At 48.9% G+C, this 20,395-nt stretch overlaps 1 protein-coding gene across 1 annotated transcript in view; it reads left to right on the plus strand.

The window, feature by feature from the left end:
- The window catches only part of cops6 (COP9 signalosome subunit 6), a 58,403-nt gene that overhangs the window by 10,990 nt on the left and 27,018 nt on the right, over window positions 1-20,395 (plus strand). The window contains exons 3-5 of the mRNA XM_067979394.1: window positions 2,755-2,802; window positions 8,973-9,087; window positions 18,310-18,402. Coding sequence (XP_067835495.1) covers window positions 2,755-2,802; window positions 8,973-9,087; window positions 18,310-18,402 — 256 coding nt within the window. The remainder of the gene's footprint in view (window positions 1-2,754; window positions 2,803-8,972; window positions 9,088-18,309; window positions 18,403-20,395) is intronic.

Genomic DNA, 20,395 nt, shown 5'->3' on the forward strand with positions numbered 1-20,395 from the left:
GCCTCGGTGACATCCGTGTTGTTGAGCCTCGCTGTCTTCTGCCAAAATCACCCACTTCTCTGGGATCGTCCCTGCTTGGTTTTCTCCTGAAACAATCTCCCTGCTTCCTCCACCTTCACCTCCAAGTGCGAGGTGCACTTTGCCCCCTTAAGTCACCGAGATTGAGACCATCCTTTTAGCTGCCTCTTTGACCTTACCCCACCTCCCTCCCCTCCTACCCCAGCCCTAATTTTGAACGTCTCTCTAGTTTCTCTCCTATCTCTCCCAACTCATCTTGTCCACGAGACCTGCCTCCTGCTCCCTTGAGCCCCCATTCCCACTAAACTGCTGATCATCCAACTTGCCTTCCTCGCCCCCATGTTCCTGTCTGAGTGAACCAGACAGTTCGCAAAGTATTTGATCCTGAGCTGAGGTTCCGACACCATATTCTCTCCATCACAAAGACTGCCTAGTTCCACCTCCCTAATATCGCCCCTGCCTCAGATGGGCATCTGCTGCTGAAACCCTCATCTGTGCTTTAGTCACCTCCAGACATGACTAATCCAAAGTGCAGCCAGCTGACTTTCAATCCTCCACCCTCCGCAAACTTCACCTCATCCAAAACTCTCACCAAGTTCCGTTCACCCATCACCCCTGGGCTCGCTGACCTACATTGGCTCCTGGTCTCCAGCACTTCACATTTTAAAGTCTTATCCCCCTGTTTAAATCCCTCCATGTTCTCACCCCCCAATCTCTGTAACCTCCTCCAATTCTGGCCTCTCGTCCATCCTCAAGAAACGAATCAGAAAGGACCCAAAACTTCACCTTCATTTTCCAGCTAGCTTTAAATACTGAAATACTGTTTAACATCTCAGCTCAGAAAAGCAAATCTATTCTTGATGATCCGTCCTTGTTTTTGCTTTCTAAAATGTGAACAAAAGTTCCCACATGTGCTGCTAATCACAGCTGTTGACTGAGCTAAAATTCAGCTGTTTGTAATAGAAAGAGAGGTGTCAAGAAAGAGCCCTCGTTAACATTTAAAATGGGAAGTTTGCCTGAAGTAAAACTGTGGAATTTCCATCTCAAAGCATAGAAATTCTCCCCTCGCGGGGTGAGGGGAGGAGCCACCCCTCCCCGCCCCTCACCACCTCGCGGGGTGAGGGTGGGGAGCCCGCCCCTCGCGGGGTGAGGGTGGGGAGCCCGCCCCTCGCGGGGTGAGGGTGGGGAGCCCGCCCCTCGCGGGGTGAGGGTGGGGAGCCCGCCCCTCGCGGGGTGAGGGTGGGGAGCCCGCCCCTCGCGGGGTGAGGGTGGGGAGCCCGCCCCTCGCGGGGTGAGGGTGGGGAGCCCGCCCCTCGCGGGGTGAGGGTGGGGAGCCCGCCCCCTCCGCTCCTCCTCGCTCTGAAACGTGTGCAGGTGGGTAAATTCTGCACAGTGTCCATGCTGAAACGGTGATTGGTAATTTTGGGGGGGAAATGACCAATTACAGCCCAGGGTCTTGAGACGAGCTTTGAAGTAAAAACTGTAATGACTGCATCAAAAGGCGGTTCACGGGGTCGGTTCACTCACATTATTGTGAAGTGTTTGATTTTGTTTTGTTCGGTCCCTTATTTTGGGTTTTAGAAATTTCAGTTACTTTGAGAAAAAAAATTTTGAAAAAGCATTTTGAGTGATTTGAATGGTTCATTTTTTTTAAAAAGTAGTTATTGGTAGTTTCTGCTGTCTGGTGATTCAGGATTGGTTATTTTTATAAGGCCATTGTAATTTGTGACTGGTGATTCTCCAGCTTTTGATTTGGACTCTGCTCACTTTTCCAGTTCTGTTTTGCTGCTCTTTGACTTGAGCCCATCACCAGAGTGCGATGGCAGAAGTATGAACGGGAAGTGGGTGTTAGATGCACGGCCTTTAATATATTATATATGTTATAGGTCGATAGAATACAACAGATATATCTATTCAGAAATGGTAACACAACCCACTCGCACCATTGAAGACGGAGTAAGACTCGCCTTTGTCTCACCCCTCTTGCCCTCAGAATACCTCGAAGCATTTCACAGACAATGAATTGTTTTTGAAGTGTAGACAAATGCAGCAACGAATTTGTGCAGAGTGAGGTCTCCCAAGCAGTGAAGGAGAGGAATGATCCTAATGGTCTGTTTTCTTGGTGTTGGTCCCATTTTCCTTCAGTGCAATGAAGAGATTGTTCAAGGCACCAATGTTCTGAAGTCACATCACACAACAGCACCAGGGCCTAGCGGCCACTGACAGTGCCAGGCCACTTTGAACAGTCGTTACAAATAGTTACCATTCAATAGGGTTTGACCCCCCCACTCTCAATGCTACCCACAACTTATTGTCTTGGAGCAAGGAACAAGGCAGAAAGAGCAGGACCCAGCACTGAGTGAGAGGGGCTGAGGTACATCAGGAGGTAGTGGTTAGGTTTTAAATGCTTGGATTTTAAAAGCCTGTAACTTGTAGAAGGATTGAAAAACTGTGGATGGGGAGGGGGTCCTGGAAAAACGATTTAACCGAGGAGCGGTGGTTGATTCCAGTGGGCTGGGTATTAACCACAGGAGGACGCTGCCTTTGATGATATAGCAGGTAATTACAGGGAAACATAAAAGGTACCAGATTTGCAAATTGAAAGCATGTTTGTGTTCTAAAGGGTCCACAGCTTGATCCTGCCTCGTAACATACTTAATTGGGAAAGACTTGGCTTCAGAAACAAAGACTAACCACAATAAATGTCTGCTGTCTGACTGTGTGTCTATCTTACAGCTTCCAGTTAGCGTTTACGAGTCAGTCATCGATATCATCGCTGGAGAGGTATGTAATTAATTAACTTCTGTTCTGTCCTGTCGGCCTGTCTCTGTATCCTACATTATGTACAGTCCCTCTCTGTTCCTGTCGGTCTCTCTCTGTACACTGCACTATGTTCACTCCCTCTCTGTTCCTGTCGGTCTCTCTCTGTATCCTACACTATGTACAGTCCCTCTCTGTTCCTGTCGGTCTCTCTCTGTGTCCTACACTATGTACAGTCCCTCTCTGTTCCTGTCGGTCTCTCTCTGTATCCTACACTATGTACAGTCCCTCTCTGTTCCTGTCGGTCTCTCTCTGTATCCTACACTATGTACAGTCCCTCTCTGTTCCTGTCGGTCTCTCTCTGTATCCTACACTATGTACAGTCCCTCTCTGTTCCTGTCGGTCTCTCTCTGTGTCCTACACTATGTACACTCCCTCTCTGTTCCTGTCGGTCTCTCTCTGTACACTGCACTATGTACACTCCCTCTCTGTTCCTGTCGGTCTCTCTCTGTACACTCCACTATGTACACTCCCTCTCTGTTCCTGTCGGTCTCTCTCTGTGTCCTACACTATGTACAGTCCCTCTCTGTTCCTGTCGGGGTCTCTCTGTACACTGCACTATGTACACTCTCTCTCTGTTCCTGTTGGTCTTTCTCTCTGTACACTGCACTATGTACACTCTCTCTCTGTTCCTGTCGGTCTGTCTCTCTGTACACTGCACTATGTACACTCCCTCTCTGTTCCTGTCAGTGCAGTGTACAGAGACACAGACCATGTACAGTCCCTCTCTGTTCCTGTCTGTCGGGCTCTCTCTGTACACTGCACTATGTACACTCCCTCTCTGTTCCTGTCGGTCTCTCTCTGTACACTGCACTATGTACACTCCCTCTCTGTTCCTGTCGGTCTCTCTCTGTACACTGCACTATGTACACTCCCTCTCTGTTCCTGTCGGTCTGTCTCTCTGTACACTGCACTATGTACACTCTCTCTCTGTTCCTGTCGGTCTGTCTCTCTGTACACTGCACTATGTACACTCTCTCTCTGTTCCTGTCGGTCTGTCTCTCTGTACACTGCACTATGTACACTCTCTCTCTGTTCCTGTCGGTCTGTGTCTCTGTACACTGCACTATGTACACCCCCTCTCTGTTCCTGTCGGTCTCTCTCTGTACACTGCACTATGTACACTCCCTCTCTGTTCCTGTCGGTCTGTGTCTCTGCACACTGCACTATGTACACCCCCTCTCTGTTCCTGTCGGTCGGTCTCTCTCTGTACACTGCACTATGTACACTCCCTCTCTGTTCCTGTCGGTCTGTCTCTCTGTACACTGCACTATGTACACTCCCTCTCTGTTCCTGTCGGTCTCTCTCTGTACACTGCACTATGTACACTCCCTCTCTGTTCCTGTCGGTGTCTCTCTGTACGCTGCACTATGTACACTCCCTCTCTGTTCCTGTCGGTGTCTCTCTGTACGCTGCACTATGTACACTCCCTCTCTGTTCCTGTCGGTCTCTCTCTGCACACTGCACTATGTACACTCCGTCTGTGTTCCTGTCGGTCTCTCTCTGTACACTGCACTATGTACACTCCCTCTCTGTTCCTGTCGGTCTCTCTCTGTACACTGCACTATGTACAGTCCCTCTCTGTTCCTGTCGGTCTCTCTCTGTACACTGCACTATGTACACTCCCTCTCTGTTCCTGTCGGTGTCTCTCTGTACGCTGCACTATGTACACTCCCTCTCTGTTCCTGTCGGTGTCTCTCTGTACACTGCACTATGTACACCCCCTCTCTGTTCCTGTCGGTCTGTGTCTCTGTACACTGCACTATGTACACCCCCTCTCTGTTCCTGTCGGTCGGTCTCTCTCTGTACACTGCACTATGTACACTCCCTCTCTGTTCCTGTCTGTCTCTCTCTGTACACTGCACTATGTACACCCCCTCTCTGTTCCTGTCGGTCTGTGTCTCTGTACACTGCACTATGTACACTCCGTCTGTGTTCCTGTCGGTCTGTCTCTCTCTGTACACTGCACTATGTACACTCCCTCTCTGTTCCTGTCAGTCGGTCTCTCTCTGTACACTGCACTATGTACACTCCCTCTCTGTTCCTGTCAGTCTCTCTCTGTACACTGCACTATGGTTGGCCTTTCCCACTGTGGAGACCCTTTAATGTTGTGCATTGTTTAATGTTATTGCTCCGAAATGCATTTTCCTACATTTGCAAAATCCCAGCCAATCTGCACAAATGACTCCTTCTCTAAAGATATCCAATCATTCTTCCATTACCTGCTGACAAAGCTTTCTGTAAATCTATAACTAAGGACAGCCACTGTGTTCCATACCATTCACACATAATGTGAAGAGCAGAGCTCCACTATCTGAGGCAGGGTGCTTTCTGTTCATCCCCACTTCAGTTCGATAATTCTCAATTGATCGGCACAAACTTCACTGAAACAGACATTTGCAGCATTAGAGCTGGCCATTTGGCCTGTCGTGCCTGTGCTGGCTTTTTGCCAGAGAAATCAACAAACTAATCCCACTGCCCCACTCTCTCCCCATAGCCCTGTATCAATCCCAAACTAATCCCACTGTCCCACTCTCACCCCATAGCCCTGTATCAATCCCAAACTAATCCCACTGTCCCACTCTCACCCCATAGCCCTGTAACAATCCCAAACTAATCCCACTGCCCCACTCTCTCCCCATAGCCCTGTATTAGTCCCACTCTCACCCCATAGCCCCTGTATCAATCCCCAAACTAATCCCACTGCCCCACTCTCTCCCCATAGCCCTGTATCAATCCCCAAACTAATCCCACTGCCCCACTCTCTCCCCATAGCCCTGTATCAATCCCAAACTAATCCCACTGTCCCGCTCTCTCCCCATAGCCCTGTATCAATCCCAAACTAATCCCACTGTCCTGCTCTCTCCCCATAGTCCTGTATCAATCCCCAAACTAATCCCACTGCCCCACTCTCTCCCCATAGCCCTGTATCAATCCCAAACTAATCCCACTATCCCGCTCTCTCCCCATAGTCCTGTATCAATCCCAAACTAATCCCACTGTCCCACTCTCACCCCAGAGCCCTGTATTAGTCCCACTCTCACCCAATAGCCCCTGTATCAATCCCCAAACTAATCCCACTGTCCCACTCTCTCCCCATAGCCCTGTATCAATCCCAAACTAATCCCACTGCTCCCACATTACACCCCACAGGTTATAAACGCCCACCCCCAGTTTCACATTAAACTGGTGGGTGGGTGGGTGTCTATAAATCAGTGGGATGTAATGTGAGACTGGGGGTGAGTGTCTATAACCCGTGGGATGTAATGTGAGACTGGGGGTGAGTGTCTATAACCCGTGGGATGTAATGTGAGACTGGGGGTGAGTGTCTATAACCCGTGGGATGTAATGTGAGACTGGGGGTGAGTGTCTATAACCCGTGGGATGTAATGTGAGACTGGGGGTGAGTGTCTATAACCCGTGGGATGTAATGTGAGACTGGGGGTGAGTGTCTATAACCCGTGGGATGTAATGTGAGACTGGGGGTGGGTGTCTGTAACCCGTGTGTTGTAATGTGAGACTGGGAGTGAGTGTCTGTAACCCGTGGGATGTAATGTGAGACTGGGAGTGAGTGTCTGTAACCCGTGGGATGTAATGTGAGACTGGGGTGAGTGTCTATAACCCGTGTGTTGTAATGTGAGACTGGGGGTGAGTGTCTATAACCCGTGTGTTGTAATGTGAGACTGGGGGTGAGTGTCCATAACCTGTGTGTTGTAATGTGAGACTGGGGTGAGTGTCTATAACCCGTGTGTTGTAATGTGAGACTGGGGGTGAGTGTCTATAACCTGTGTGTTGTAATGTGAGACTGGGTGTGAGTGTCTGTAACCCGTGGGATGTAATGTGAGACTGGGGGTGAGTTATAACCCGTGTGTTGTAATGTGAGACTGGGGGTGAGTGTCTATAACCCGTGGGATGTAATGTGAGACTGGGGGTGAGTGTCTATAACCCGTGGGATGTAATGTGAGACTGGGGGTGAGTGTCTATAACCAGTTTGTTGTAATGTGAGACTGGGGGTGAGTGTCTGTAACCCGTGTGTTGTAATGTGAGACTGGGGGTGAGTTATAACCCGTGTGTTGTAATGTGAGACTGGGGGTGAGTGTCTATAACCCGTGTGTTGTAATGTGAGACTGGGAGTGAGTGTCTATAACCCGTGGGATGTAATGTGAGACTGGGGGTGAGTGTCTATAACCCGTGGGATGTAATGTGAGACTGGGGGTGAGTGTCTATAACCCGTGGGATGTAATGTGAGACTGGGGGTGAGTTATAACCCGTGTGTTGTAATGTGAGACTGGGGGTGAGTGTCTATAACCCGTGTGTTGTAATGTGAGACTGGGGGTGAGTGTCTATAACCCGTGGGATGTAATGTGAGACTGGGGGTGAGTGTCTATAACCCGTGTGTTGTAATGTGAGACTGGGGGTGAGTGTCTATAACCCGTGTGTTGTAATGTGAGACTGGGTGTGAGTATCTGTAACCCGTGGGATGTAATGTGAGACTGGGTGTGAGTGTCTATAACCCGTGGGATGTAATGTGAGACTGGGGGTGAGTGTCTATAACCCGTGTGTTGTAATGTGAGACTGGGGGTGAGTGTCTATAACCCGTGGGATGTAATGTGAGACTGGGGTTGAGTGTCTATAACCCGTGGGATGTAATGTGAGACTGGGGGTGAGTGTCTGTTACCCGTTGGATGTAATGTGAGACTGGGGGTGGGTGTCTGTAACCCGTGGGATGTAATGTGAGACGGGGAGTGAGTGTCTATAACCCGTGGGATGTAATGTGAGACTGGGGGTGAGTGTCTGTAACCCGTGGGATGTAATGAGACTGGGGGTGAGTGTCTATAACCCGTGGGATGTAATGAGACTGGGGGTGAGTGTCTATAACCCGTGGGATGTAATGTGAGACTGGGGGTGGGTGTCTGTAACCCGTGGGATGTAATGAGACTGGGGGTGAGTTATAACCCGTGTGTTGTAATGTGAGACTGGGGGTGGGTGTTTGTAACCCGTGGGATGTAATGTGAGACTGGGGGTGAGTGTCTATAACCCGTGTGTTGTAATGTGAGACTGGGGGTGAGTGTCTATAACCCGTGTGTTGTAATGTGAGACTGGGAGTGAGTGTCTATAACCCGTGGGGTGTAATGTGAGACTGGGGGTGAGTTATAACCCGTGTGTTGTAATGTGAGACTGGGGGTGAGTGTCTATAACCCGTGGGATGTAATGAGACTGGGGGTGGGTTATAACCCGTGGGATGTAATGTGAGACTGGGAGTGAGTGTCTGTAACCCGTGGGATGTAATGTGAGACTGGGGGTGAGTGTCTATAACCCGTGTGTTGTAATGTGAGACTGGGGGTGAGTGTCTATAACCCGTGGGATGTAATGTGAGACTGGGAGTGAGTGTCTATAACCCGTGGGATGTAATGTGAGACTGGGGTGAGTGTCTATAACCCGTGGGATGTAATGTGAGACTGGGGGTGAGTGTCTATAACCCGTGGGATGTAATGTGAGACTGGGGGTGAGTGTCTATAACCCGTGTGTTGTAATGTGAGACTGGGGGTGAGTGTCTATAACCCGTGGGATGTAATGTGAGACTGGGGGTGAGTGTCTATAACCCGTGGGATGTAATGTGAGACTGGGAGTGAGTGTCTATAACCCGTGGGATGTAATGTGAGACGGGGAGTGAGTGTCTGTAACCCGTGGGATGTAATGTGAGACGGGGAGTGAGTGTCTGTAACCCGTGGGATGTAATGTGAGACTGGGAGTGAGTGTCTATAACCCGTGGGATGTAATGTGAGACTGGGGGTGAGTGTCTATAACCCATGGGATGTAATGTGAGACTGGGGGTGAGTGTCTATAACCCGTGGGATGTAATGTGAGACTGGGGGTGAGTGTCTATAACCCGTGTGTTGTAATGTGAGACTGGGGGTGAGTGTCTATAACTCGTGGGATGTAATGTGAGACTGGGGGTGAGTGTCTATAACCCGTGGGATGTAATGAGACTTGAGGGTGAGTGTGGGTTGGCTGAGTACCACACTGGGTGGGGTATCACGACCCAGTCCTCAGTGTTTTCCCCAGAGGGAGAGACGGATGTGAACGCGCTGGCAGAGTCTCCCACGTTGATTGTTTTCCTGTCTTATGTCTAGGCCACGGTGCTGTTTGCTGAACTGACCTACACCTTGGCCACAGAGGAGGCCGAACGCATTGGAGTCGATCACGTGGCTCGCATGACTGCTACTGGCACAGGGGAGAATTCCACAGGCAAGGACTCGCCAGCGTTCTGTACAGTGGGGGGACGAGTATTGCCGGGCTTTCGGGGTGGGCGTTAGGGTGCTGGCTGCTCAGTCCCAGCTGGTGGGAGACTGGTGTAATCATGAGTCTCGATCAACAAGGTCAACTTATAGAAAGTAACAAAACTCAATGACCTGGGCCAAGCGTTCAACTTTTCCGGTCGCTCTTTCTCTGACTAACCAGCTCACAATAAGCTGTCCTGCTCGCTCGGGATCCCATCCCGTCCCGGACCTTCCTGAGCCCACCCCACATGGGGTTCTTTTTGTTTCCTAGTTAAACAGAAAGCTACTCAGTTCAACCTCTGACCCTTTCAACAACAACTTGCGTTCACATAGTGTCCCAAGTCACCTCACAGGACCAAGAATCAGACAAGAATTGTCGCTGAGCCAAAGAGAGGTTTTAAGGAACGTCGAAGGAGGGGAGAGGTTTAGGGAGGGAATTCCAGAGCTCAGGGCCTAGGCAGCTGAAGGCACGGCCGCCAATGGTTCAGCAAAGGAAATCGGGGATGTGCAAGATGACAGAATTGGAGGAGAGCAGAGATCTCGAAGGGTTAGAGTCATAGAGTCATTCAGCACGGATAGAGGCCCTTCGGCCCATCGTGTCCGCACCGGCCATCAAGCCCTGTCTACTCTAATCCCATATTCCAGCATTTGGTCCGTAGCCTTGTATGCTATGGCATTTCAAGTGCTCATCCAAATGCTTCTTGAATGTTGTGAGGGTTCCTGCCTCCACAACCCTCTCAGGCAGTGAGTTCCAGACTCCAACCACCCTCTGGGTGAAAAAGTTCTTTCTCAAATCCCCTCTAAACCTCCCGCCTTTTACCTTGAATCTATGCCCCCTTGTTATAGAACCCTTAACGAAGGGAAAAAGCTCCTTAGTATCCATCCTATCTGTGCCCCTCATAATTTTGTACACCTCAATCATGTCCCCCCTCAGCCTCCTCTGCTCCAAGGAAAACAAACCCAATCTTCCCAGTCTCTCTTCATAGCTGAAGCGCTCCAGCCCTGGTAACATCCTGGTGAATCTCCTCTGCACCCTCTCCAAAGCGATCACATCCTTCCTGTAGTGCGGCGACCAGAACTGCACACAGTACTCCAGCTGTGGCCTAACCAGTGTTTTATACAGCTCCATCATAACCTCCTTGCTCTTATATTCTATGCCTCGGCTAATAAAGGCAAGTATCCCATATGCCTTCTTTACCACCTTATCTACCTGTTCCGCCGCCTTCAGGGATCTGTGAACTTGCACACCAAGATCCCTCTGACCCTCTGTCTTGCCTAGGGTCCTCCCATTCATTGTGTAGTCCCTTGCCTTGTTAACCCCTCCAAAGTGCATCACCTCGCACTTTTCCGGGTTAAATTCCATTTGCCACTGTTCCGCCCATCTGACCAACCCATCTATATCGTCCTGCAGACTGAGGCTATCCTCCTCGCTATTTACCACCCTACCAATTTTTGTATCATCAGCGAACTTACTGGTCATACCTTTTACATTCATATCCAAGTCGTTAATGTAAACCACAAACAGCAAGGGCCCCAGCACAGATCCCTGTGGTACCCCACAAAAACAACCTTCGACCATCACCCTCTGCCTTCTGCCACTAAGCCAGTTTTGTATCCAAAGTGCCAAGGCACCCTGGACTCAATGGGCTCGTACCTTCTTGACCAGTCTCCTGTGCGGGACTTTATCGAAGGCCTTACTGAAATCCATGTATACCACATCCACTGCGTTACCCTCATCCACACGCCTAGTCACCCCCTCAAAAAATTCAATCAAATTAGTCAGACATGATCTTCCCTTGACAAAGCCATGTTGACTATCCCTGATTAATCCTTGCTTCTCCAAGTGGAGACTAATTTTGTACTTCAGAATTTTTTCCAATAATTTTCCTACCACTGATGTTAGGCTCACTGGCCTGTAGTTCCCCGGTTTTTCCCTACTCCCCTTCTTGAATAATGGTACTACATTAGCGGTTCTCCAGTCCTCTGGCACATCCCCTGTGGCCAGAGAGGTTCTGAATATATGTGTTAGAGCCCCCGCAATCTCCTCCTTTGCCTCACACAGTAGCCTGGGATACATTCCGTCCGGGCCTGGGGATTTATCCATTTTTAGGCCTGCTAAAACCGCCAATACCTCCTCCCGCTCGATGTTAATATGTTCGAGTATATCACAGTCCCCCTGTCGTATAGGGCTGGAAGAGGTTACAGAGATAGGGAGGGGTGAGGCTACGATGTGATTTGAAAACGGGGATAAGAATTTTAATTTGAAGGTATTGGGAGACTGAGATCCAGTGTAGGTCAGCGAGCACAAGGGTGATGGGTGAACGGAACTTGGTGCAAGTTAAGATGTGGGCAGCAGAGTTTTCAATGAGCTCAAGTTTATGTAGGGTGGAAGAGGGGAGGACAGCCAGGAGAGCATTGGAATAGTCGAGTTAGAGATAACAAAAGCATGGATGAGGGTTTCAGCAGCAGATGGGCTGAGGCAGAAGGTTGTAGCACATGCGGTATGTACAAAGAGTACAAGTTGAACGATGAAAGACGAGAGATTTGCTCTGAATGTTCTGCCAATATCGCACTTGGACCTGATACTCGACCGTTCCCTCAGCAGACTGGTCGAATTAGAACTGATTTTTTTTTGCACTTCCCATCAGCTGCCTAGGCCTTAAGCTGTTTTTTTTTTATTCGTTCATGGGATGTGGGCGTCGCTGGCGAGGCCGGCATTTATTGCCCATCCCTAATTGCCCTCGAGAAGGTGGTGGTGAGCCGCCTTCTTGAACCGCTGCAGTCCGTGTGGTGAAGGTTCTCCCACAGTGCTGTTAGGGAGGGAGTTCCAGGATTTTGACCCAGCGACGATGAAGGAACGGCGATATATTTCCAAGTCGGGATGGTGTGTGACTTGGAGGGGAACGTGCGGGTGGTGTTGTTCCCATGTGCCTGCTGCCCTTGTCCTTCTCGGTGGTAGAGGTCGCGGGTTTGAGAGGTGCTGTCGGAGAAGCCTTGGAGAATTGCTGCAGTGCATCTTGTTGATGGTACACACTGCAGCTACGGTGCGCCGGTGATGAAGGGAGTGAATGTTTGGGGTGGTGGATGGGGTACCAATCAAGCGGGCTGCTTTGTTCTGGATGGTGTCGAGCTTCTTGAGTGTTGTTGGAGCTGCACTCATCCAGGCAAGTGGAGAGTATTCCATCACACTCCTGACTGGTGCCTTGCAGATAGTGGAAAGGCTTTGGGGAGTCAGGAGGTGAGTCACTCGCCACAGAATACCCAGCCTCTGACCTGCTCTCGTAGCCACAGTATTTATGTGGCTGGTCCAGTTAAGTTTCTGATCAATGGTGACCCCCAGGGTGTTGATGGTGGGGGATTCGGCGATGGTAATGCCGTTGAATGTCAAGGGGAGGTGGTCATTGCCTGACATTTGTCTGGCACTAATGTTACTTGCCACTTATCAGCCCAATCCTGGATGTTGTCCAGGTCTTGCTGCATGTGGGCACAGACTGCTTCATTATCTGAGGGGTTGCGAATGGAACTGAACACTGTGCAATCATCAGCGAACATCCCCATTTCTGACCTTAAGATGGAGGGAAGGTCATTGATGAAGCAGCTGAAGATGGTTGGGCCCAGGACACTGTCCTGAGGAACTCCTGCAGCAATGTCCTGGGGCTGAGATGATTGGCCTCCAACAACCACTACCATCTTCCTTTGTGCGAGGTATGACTCCAGCCACTGGAGAGTTTTCCCCCTGATTCCCATTGACTTCAATTTTACTAGGGCTCCTTGGTGCCACACTCGGTCAAATGCTGCCTTGATGTCAAGGGCAGTCACTCTCACCTCACTTCTGGAATTCAAATCTTTTGTCCATCTTTGGACCAAGGCTGTAATGAGGTCTGGAGCCGAGTGGTCCTGGCGGAACCCAAACTGAGCATCGGTGAGTAAGTGCTGCTTGATAGCACTGTCGACGACACCTTCCATCACTTTGCTAATGATTGAGAGTAGACTGATGGGGTGGTAATTGGCCGGATTGGATTTGTCCTGCTTTTTGTGGCCAGGGCATACTTGGGCAATTTTCCACATTGTCGGGTAGATGCCAGTGTTGTAGCTGTACTGGAACAGCTTGGCTCGAGGCATGGCTAGTTCTGGAGCACAAGTCTTCAGCGCTGTAGCCAGGATGTAAGGCCTTCGATAAAGTCCCCCACAGGAGACTGGTCAAGAAGGTACGAGCCCATGGAATCCAGGGTGCCTTGGCACTTTGGATACAAAACTGGCTTAGTGGCAGAAGGCAGAGGGTGATGGTCGAAGGTTGTTTTTGTGACTGGAAGCCTGTGGCCAGTGGGGTACCACAGGGATCGGTGCTGGGTCCCTTGCTGTTTGTGGTCTACATTAATGACTTGGATATGAATGTAAAAGGTATGATCAGTAAGTTCGCTGATGATACAAAAATTGGTAGGGTGGTAAATAGCGAGGAGGATAGCCTCAGTCTGCAGGACGATATAGATGGGTTGGTCAGATGGGTGGAACAGTGGCAAATGGAATTTAACCCGGAAAAGTGCGAGGTGATGCACTTTGGAGGGACTAACAAGGCAAGGGAATACACAATGAATGGGAGGACCCTAGGCAAGACAGAGGGTCAGAGGGATCTTGGTGTGCAAGTTCACAGATCCCTGAAGGCGGCGGAACAGGTAGATAAGGTGGTAAAGAAGGCATATGGGATACTTGCCTTTATTAGCCGAGGCATAGAATATAAGAGCAAGGAGGTTATGATGGAGCTGTATAAAACACTGGTTAGGCCACAGCTGGAGTACTGTGTGCAGTTCTGGTCGCCACACTACAGGAAGGATGTGATCGCTTTGGAGAGGGTGCAGAGGAGATTCACCAGGATGTTACCAGGGCTGGAGCGCTTCAGCTATGAAGAGAGACTGGGAAGATTGGGTTTGTTTTCCTTGGAGCAGAGGAGGCTGAGGGGCGACATGATTGAGGTGTACAAAATTATGAGGGGCACAGATAGGATGGATACTAAGGAGCTTTTTCCCTTCGTTGAGGGTACTATAACAAGGGGACATAGATTCAAGGTAAAAGGCGGGAGGTTTAGAGGGGATTTGAGAAAGAACTTTTTCACCCAGAGGGTGGTTGGAGTCTGGAACTCACTGCCTGAAAGGGTTGTGGAGGCAGGAACCCTCACAACATTCAAGAAGCATTTGGATGAGCACTTGAAATGCCATAGCATACAAGGCTACGGACCAAATGCTGGAATATGGGATTAGAGTAGACAGGGCTGATGGCCGGCGCGGACACGATGGGCCGAAGGGCCTCTATCCGTGCTGTATAACTCTATGACTCTATGTTGTCGGGGCCCATAGCCTTTGCTGTATCCAGTGCACTCAGCCATTTCTTGATATCATGTGGAGTGAATCGAATTGGCTGAAGACTGGCTTCTGTGATGGTGGGGATATCGGGAGGAGGACGCGATGGATCATCCACTCGGCACTTCTGGCTGAAGATGGTTGCAAACGCTTCAGCCTTGTCTTTTGCACTCACGTGCTGGACTCTACCATCATTGAGGATGGGGATGTTCACAGAGCCTCCTCCTCCCGTTAGTTGTTGAATTGTCCACCACCATTCATGACTGGACGTGGCAGGTCTGCAGAGCTTTGATCTGATCCGTTAGTTGTGGAATAGCTTAGCTCTGTCCATAGCATGTTGCTTCTGCTGTTTAGCATGCATGTAGCCCTGAGTTGTAGCTTCACCAGGTTGGCACCTCATTTTTAGGTACGCCTGATGCTGCTCCTGGCATGCTCTTCTACACTCCTCATTGAACCAGGGTTGATCCCGTGGCTTGTTGGTAATGGTAGAGTGAGGAATATGCCGGGCCATGAGATTACAGATTGTGCTGGAATACAATTCTGCTGCTGCTGATGGCCCATAGCGCCTCATGGATGCCCAGTTTTGAGCTGCTAGATCTGTCCTGAATCTATCCCATTTAGCACAGTGGTAGTGCCACACAGCACGTTGGATGGTGTCCTAGGAACATAGGAACAGGAGTAGGCCATTCAGCCCCTCGTGCATGCTCCGCCATTTGATAAGATCATGGCTGATCTGTGATCTAACTCCATATACCTGCCTTTGGCCCATATCTCTTAATACCTTTGGTTGCCAAAAAGCTATCTATCTCAGATTTAAATTTAGCAATTGAGCTAGTATCAATTGCTGTTTGCAGAAGAGAGTTCCAAACTTCTACAACCCTTTGTGTGTAGAAATGTTTTCTAACCTCGCTCCTGAAAGGTCTCGCTCTAATTTTTAGACTGTGCCCCCTACTCCTAAAATCCCCAACCAGCGGAAATAGTTTCTCTCTATCCACCCTATCTGTTCCCCTTAATATCTTATAAACTTCGATCAGATCACCCCTTAACCTTCGAAACTCGAGAATACAACCCCAATTTGTGTAATCTCTCCTCGTAACTTAACCCTTGAAGTCTGGGTATCATTCCAGTAAACTTACGCTGCACTCCCTCCAAGGCCAATATGTCCTTCCGAAGGTGCGGTGCCCAGAACTGCTCACAGTACTCCAGGTGCGGTCTAACCAGGGTTTTGTATAGCTCAGTGTAAAGATGGGACTTCATCTCCACAAGGACTTGTGCAGTGGTCACTCTTACCAGTACTGTCGTGGACAGATGCATCTGTGACAGGTAGATTGATGAGGACAAGGTCAAGTAGGTTTTTCCCTCGTGTTGGTTCGCTCACCACCTGCCGCAGGCCCAGTCTGGCAGCTATGTCCTTTAGGACTCGGCCAGCTCAGTCAGTAGTGGTGCTACCGAGCCACTCTTGGTGATGGACATTGAAGTCCCCCATCCAGAGTGCATTCTGTGCCCTTGCTACCCTCAATGCTTCCTCCAAGTGATGCTCAACATGGAGGAGGACTGATTCATCAGCTGATGGAGGGCGGTAGGTGGTACTCAGCAGGAGCTTTCCTTGCCCATGTTTGACCTGATTGCCATGAGATTTCATGGGGTCCAGAGTCAATGTTGAGGACTCAGGGATAGTCAACATGGTTTTGTCAAGGGAAGATCATGTCTGACTAATTTGATTGAATTTTTTGAGGGGGTGACTAGGCGTGTGGATGAGGGTAACGCAGTGGATGTGGTATACATGGATTTCAGTAAGGCCTTCGATAAAGTCCCCCACAGGAGACTGGTCAAGAAGGTACGAGCCCATGGAATCCAGGGTGCCTTGGCACTTTGGATACAAAACTGGCTTAGTGGCAGAAGGCAGAGGGTGATGGTCGAAGGTTGTTTTTGTGACTGGAAGCCTGTGGCCAGTGGGGTACCACAGGGATCGGTGCTGGGTCCCTTGCTGTTTGTGGTCTACATTAATGACTTGGATATGAATGTAAAAGGTATGATCAGTAAGTTCGCTGATGATACAAAGATTGGTAGGGTGGTAAATAGTGAGGAGGATAGCCTCAGTCTGCAGGACGATATAGATGGGTTGGTCAGATGGGCGGAACAGCGGCAAATGGAATTTAACCCGGAAAAGTGCGAGGTGATGCACTTTGGAGGGACTAACAAGGCAAGGGAATACACAATGAATGGGAGGACCGTAGGCAAGACAGAGGGTCAGAGGGATCTTGGTGTGCAAGTTCACAGATCCCTGAAGGCGGCGGAACAGGTAGATAAGGTGGTAAAGAAGGCATATGGGATACTTGCCTTTATTAGCCGAGGCATAGAATATAAGAGCAAGGAGGTTATGATGGAGCTGTATAAAACACTGGTTAGGCCACAGCTGGAGTACTGTGTGCAGTTCTGGTCGCCACACTACAGGAAGGATGTGATCGCTTTGGAGAGGGTGCAGAGGAGATTCACCAGGATGTTACCAGGGCTGGAGCGCTTCAGCTATGAAGAGAGACTGGGAAGATTGGGTTTGTTTTCCTTGGAGCAGAGGAGGCTGAGGGGGGACATGATTCAGGTGTACAAAATTATGAGGGGCACAGATAGGATGGATACTAAGGAGCTTTTTCCCTTCGTTGAGGGTTCTATAACAAGGGGACATAGATTCAAGGTAAAAGGCGGGAGGTTTAGAGGGGATTTGAGAAAGAACATTTTCACCCAGAGGGTGGTTGGAGTCTGGAACTCACTGCCTGAAAGGGTTGTGGAGGCAGGAACCCTCACAACATTCAAGAAGCATTTGGATGAGCACTTGAAATGCCATAGCATACAAGGCTACGGACCAAATGCTGGAATATGGGATTAGAGTAGACAGGGCTGATGGCCGGCGCGGACACGATGGGCCGAAGGGCCTCTATCCGTGCTGTATGACTCTATGACTCTATGACTCCCAGGGCCACTCCCTCCTGACTGTATATCACTGTACCGCCACCTCTGGTGGGTCTGTACTGCCAGTGGGACAGGTCATAGCCAGGGATGATGATGGAAGAGTCTGGGACGTTGACTGAAAGGTATGATTCTGTGAGTTTGGCTATGTCAGGCTGTTGCTTGACTAGTCTGTGGGACAGCTCTCCCAATTTTGGCACAAGTCCCCAGATGTTAGTGAGGAGGACATTGCAGGGTCGACTGGGCTTGGTTTGCCTTTGCCGTGTCCGGTGCCGGGTGGTCCGTCCGGTTTTATTCTTATTATGACTTTCTGTAGCGAGATTGTACAATTGAGTGGCTTGCTTGGCCATTTCAGAGGGCAATTAAGAATCAACCGCATTGCCGTGGATCTGGAGTCACATATAGGCCAGACCGGGTAAGGACGGCAGGTTTCCTTCCCTAAAGGACATTTATGAACCTGATGGGTTTTTACGACAATCCGGTAGTTTCATGGCCACCATTACTGATACTAGCTTTATTTTATTCCAGATTTAATTTAATAAATTGAATTTAAATTCCCCAGCTGCCGTGGCGGGATTTGAACTCATGACTCTGGATTATTAGTCCAGGCCTCTGGATTACTAGTCCAGTAACATAACCACTATTCTACTGGATCCAAGTTCCCTCCCTCCCTAAACCTCTTCACCTTTCTACCTCTCTCTCCTCCTTTAAGATGCTCCTTAAAACCTAACTCTTTGCCCAATATCTCCTTATGTGGCTCAGTGTCCAATCTAAAATGGAACTTGTGGCGGGGACAAAAAACAATTGCACCCCCACCCGAGGGGTTGCCCAGTGACGTTTGCTGAATTCTCTTGTTTCTGTTCTTGTTACAGTGGCTGAACACCTCATTGCTCAACACAGCGCCATCAAGATGCTGCACAGTCGGGTCCGCGTCATCCTAGAGTACGTCAAAGCTGTGGAATCAGGTAGGAGATCTCCTCTCCTCCCCGGCCTTCGACCTCAACTCCACTTTCCCGTCCAATCCCCATATCTCTTGGTTCCCTTAGAGTCCAAAAATCTATCCATCTCAGCCTTGAATATACTCAATGACTCAGCATCCACAGCCCTCTGGAGTAGAGAATTCCAAAGATTCACCACCCTCTGAGTGTAGAAATTTTTCCTTGTCTCAGTCCTAAATGGCCGACCCCTTATCCTGCAACTATGCCCCCCTAGTTCTAGACCCTCCAGCCAGGGGAAACAATCTCTCAGCATCTACCCTGTCAAGCCCCCTCAGAATTTTATATGTTTCAATGAGATCACCTCTTATTCTTCTAAACTCCAGAGAGTATAGGCCCATTCCACTCAATCTCTCCTCAAAGGACAGTCCTCTCATCCCAGGGATTAATTGAGTGAACCTTCGTTGCACTGCCTCTAAGGCAAGTATATCCTTCCTTCGATAAGGAGACCAAAACTGTACACAGTACTCCAGGCATGGTCTCACCAGAGCCCTGTACAATTGCAGCAACACTTCCTTACTCTTATACTCCAACCCCCTTGCAATAAAGGCCAACATGCCATTTGCTTTCCTGATTGCTTGCTGTACCTGCATGTTAACTTCCTGTGTTTTGTGTACAAGGACACCCAAATCCCTCTGAACACCAACATTTAATAGTTACTCACCATTTAACAAAAGTTATTAATTTAGATTGTAAATAGCTGAGGCCCAAGCACCGATCCTTGTGGCACCCCACTAGTTACAGCCTGCCAACATGAGAATGACCCGTTTATCCCTACTCTGTTTTCTGTCCTTTAACCAATCCTCTATCCATGCTAATATATTACCCCCAACCCCATGAGCCCTTATCTTGTGTAACAACCTTTCATGTGGCACCTTATCGAATGCCTTTTGAAAATCCAAATATACTACATCACTGGTTCCTCTTTATCTACCCTCAAAAAAAACCTCTAATAAATTTGTCAAACACGATTTCCCTTTCATAAAACCATATTGACTCTGCCTAATCATATTATGATTTTCTAAATGTCCTATTACCACTTCCTTAATAGATTCCAGCATTTTCCCGACGATTGATGTCAGGCTAACTGGCCTGTAGTTCCCTGTTTTCTCTCTCCCTCCTTTCTTGAATAGCGGGGTTACATTTGCTACCTTCCAATCTGCTGGGACTGTTCTAGGGGAATTTTGGAAGATCACAACCAATGCATCCACTATCTCTGCACCCTAGGATGTCGGCCATCAGGTCCAGGGGCTTTTAGTCCCATTAGTTTCTCAAGTACTTTTTCTCTACTGATAATTACTTTAAGTTCCTCACTCTCGTTAGACCCTTGGTTCCCCACTATTTCTGGTATTTTTTGTGTTTTCTGCTGTGAAGACAGATACAAAATATTTGTTTAACGTCTCTGCCGTTTCCGTATTCCCCATTATAATTTCTCCTGTCTCAGCCTCTAAGGGACCAACGTTTACTTTCGCTAATCATTCCTTTTTATGTACTTGTAGAAGCTCTTACAATCTGTTTATATTTCTTGCTAGTTTGCTCTCATTCAATTTTCTCCCTCTATCAATTCCTTGGTCATCCTTTGCTGATTTCTAAAACCCTCCAGTCCTTAGGCTTACTATTTTTGGCAAAATTGTAAGCCTCTTCTTTTAATCTAATACTATCCTTAACTTCTAGTTAGCCACGGTTGGATCTCTCTCTTCCTGTGGAATTTTTATTCCTCAAGAGAATGTATATTCGTTGAGAATTATGAATGATTTCTTTAAATGCATATCTGCAGTCGTATATTTTAACCTAATTTCCCAACCTGCCTCAGGCAACTCGCCAGTTTCAGACTTAACCACATCACTCAAACTCAACGTGAAATTCATCATATTACGATCACGCTGCCCCAGAGGATCCTTAACTATAAGATTACTAATTAACCCTGTCTATTACACAATACTAGATCTAAAATAACCTGTTC

Source organism: Heptranchias perlo, unplaced genomic scaffold (genome assembly GCF_035084215.1).
Source record: "Heptranchias perlo isolate sHepPer1 unplaced genomic scaffold, sHepPer1.hap1 HAP1_SCAFFOLD_453, whole genome shotgun sequence".
In the NCBI taxonomy this organism is placed as follows: domain Eukaryota; kingdom Metazoa; phylum Chordata; class Chondrichthyes; order Hexanchiformes; family Hexanchidae; genus Heptranchias; species Heptranchias perlo.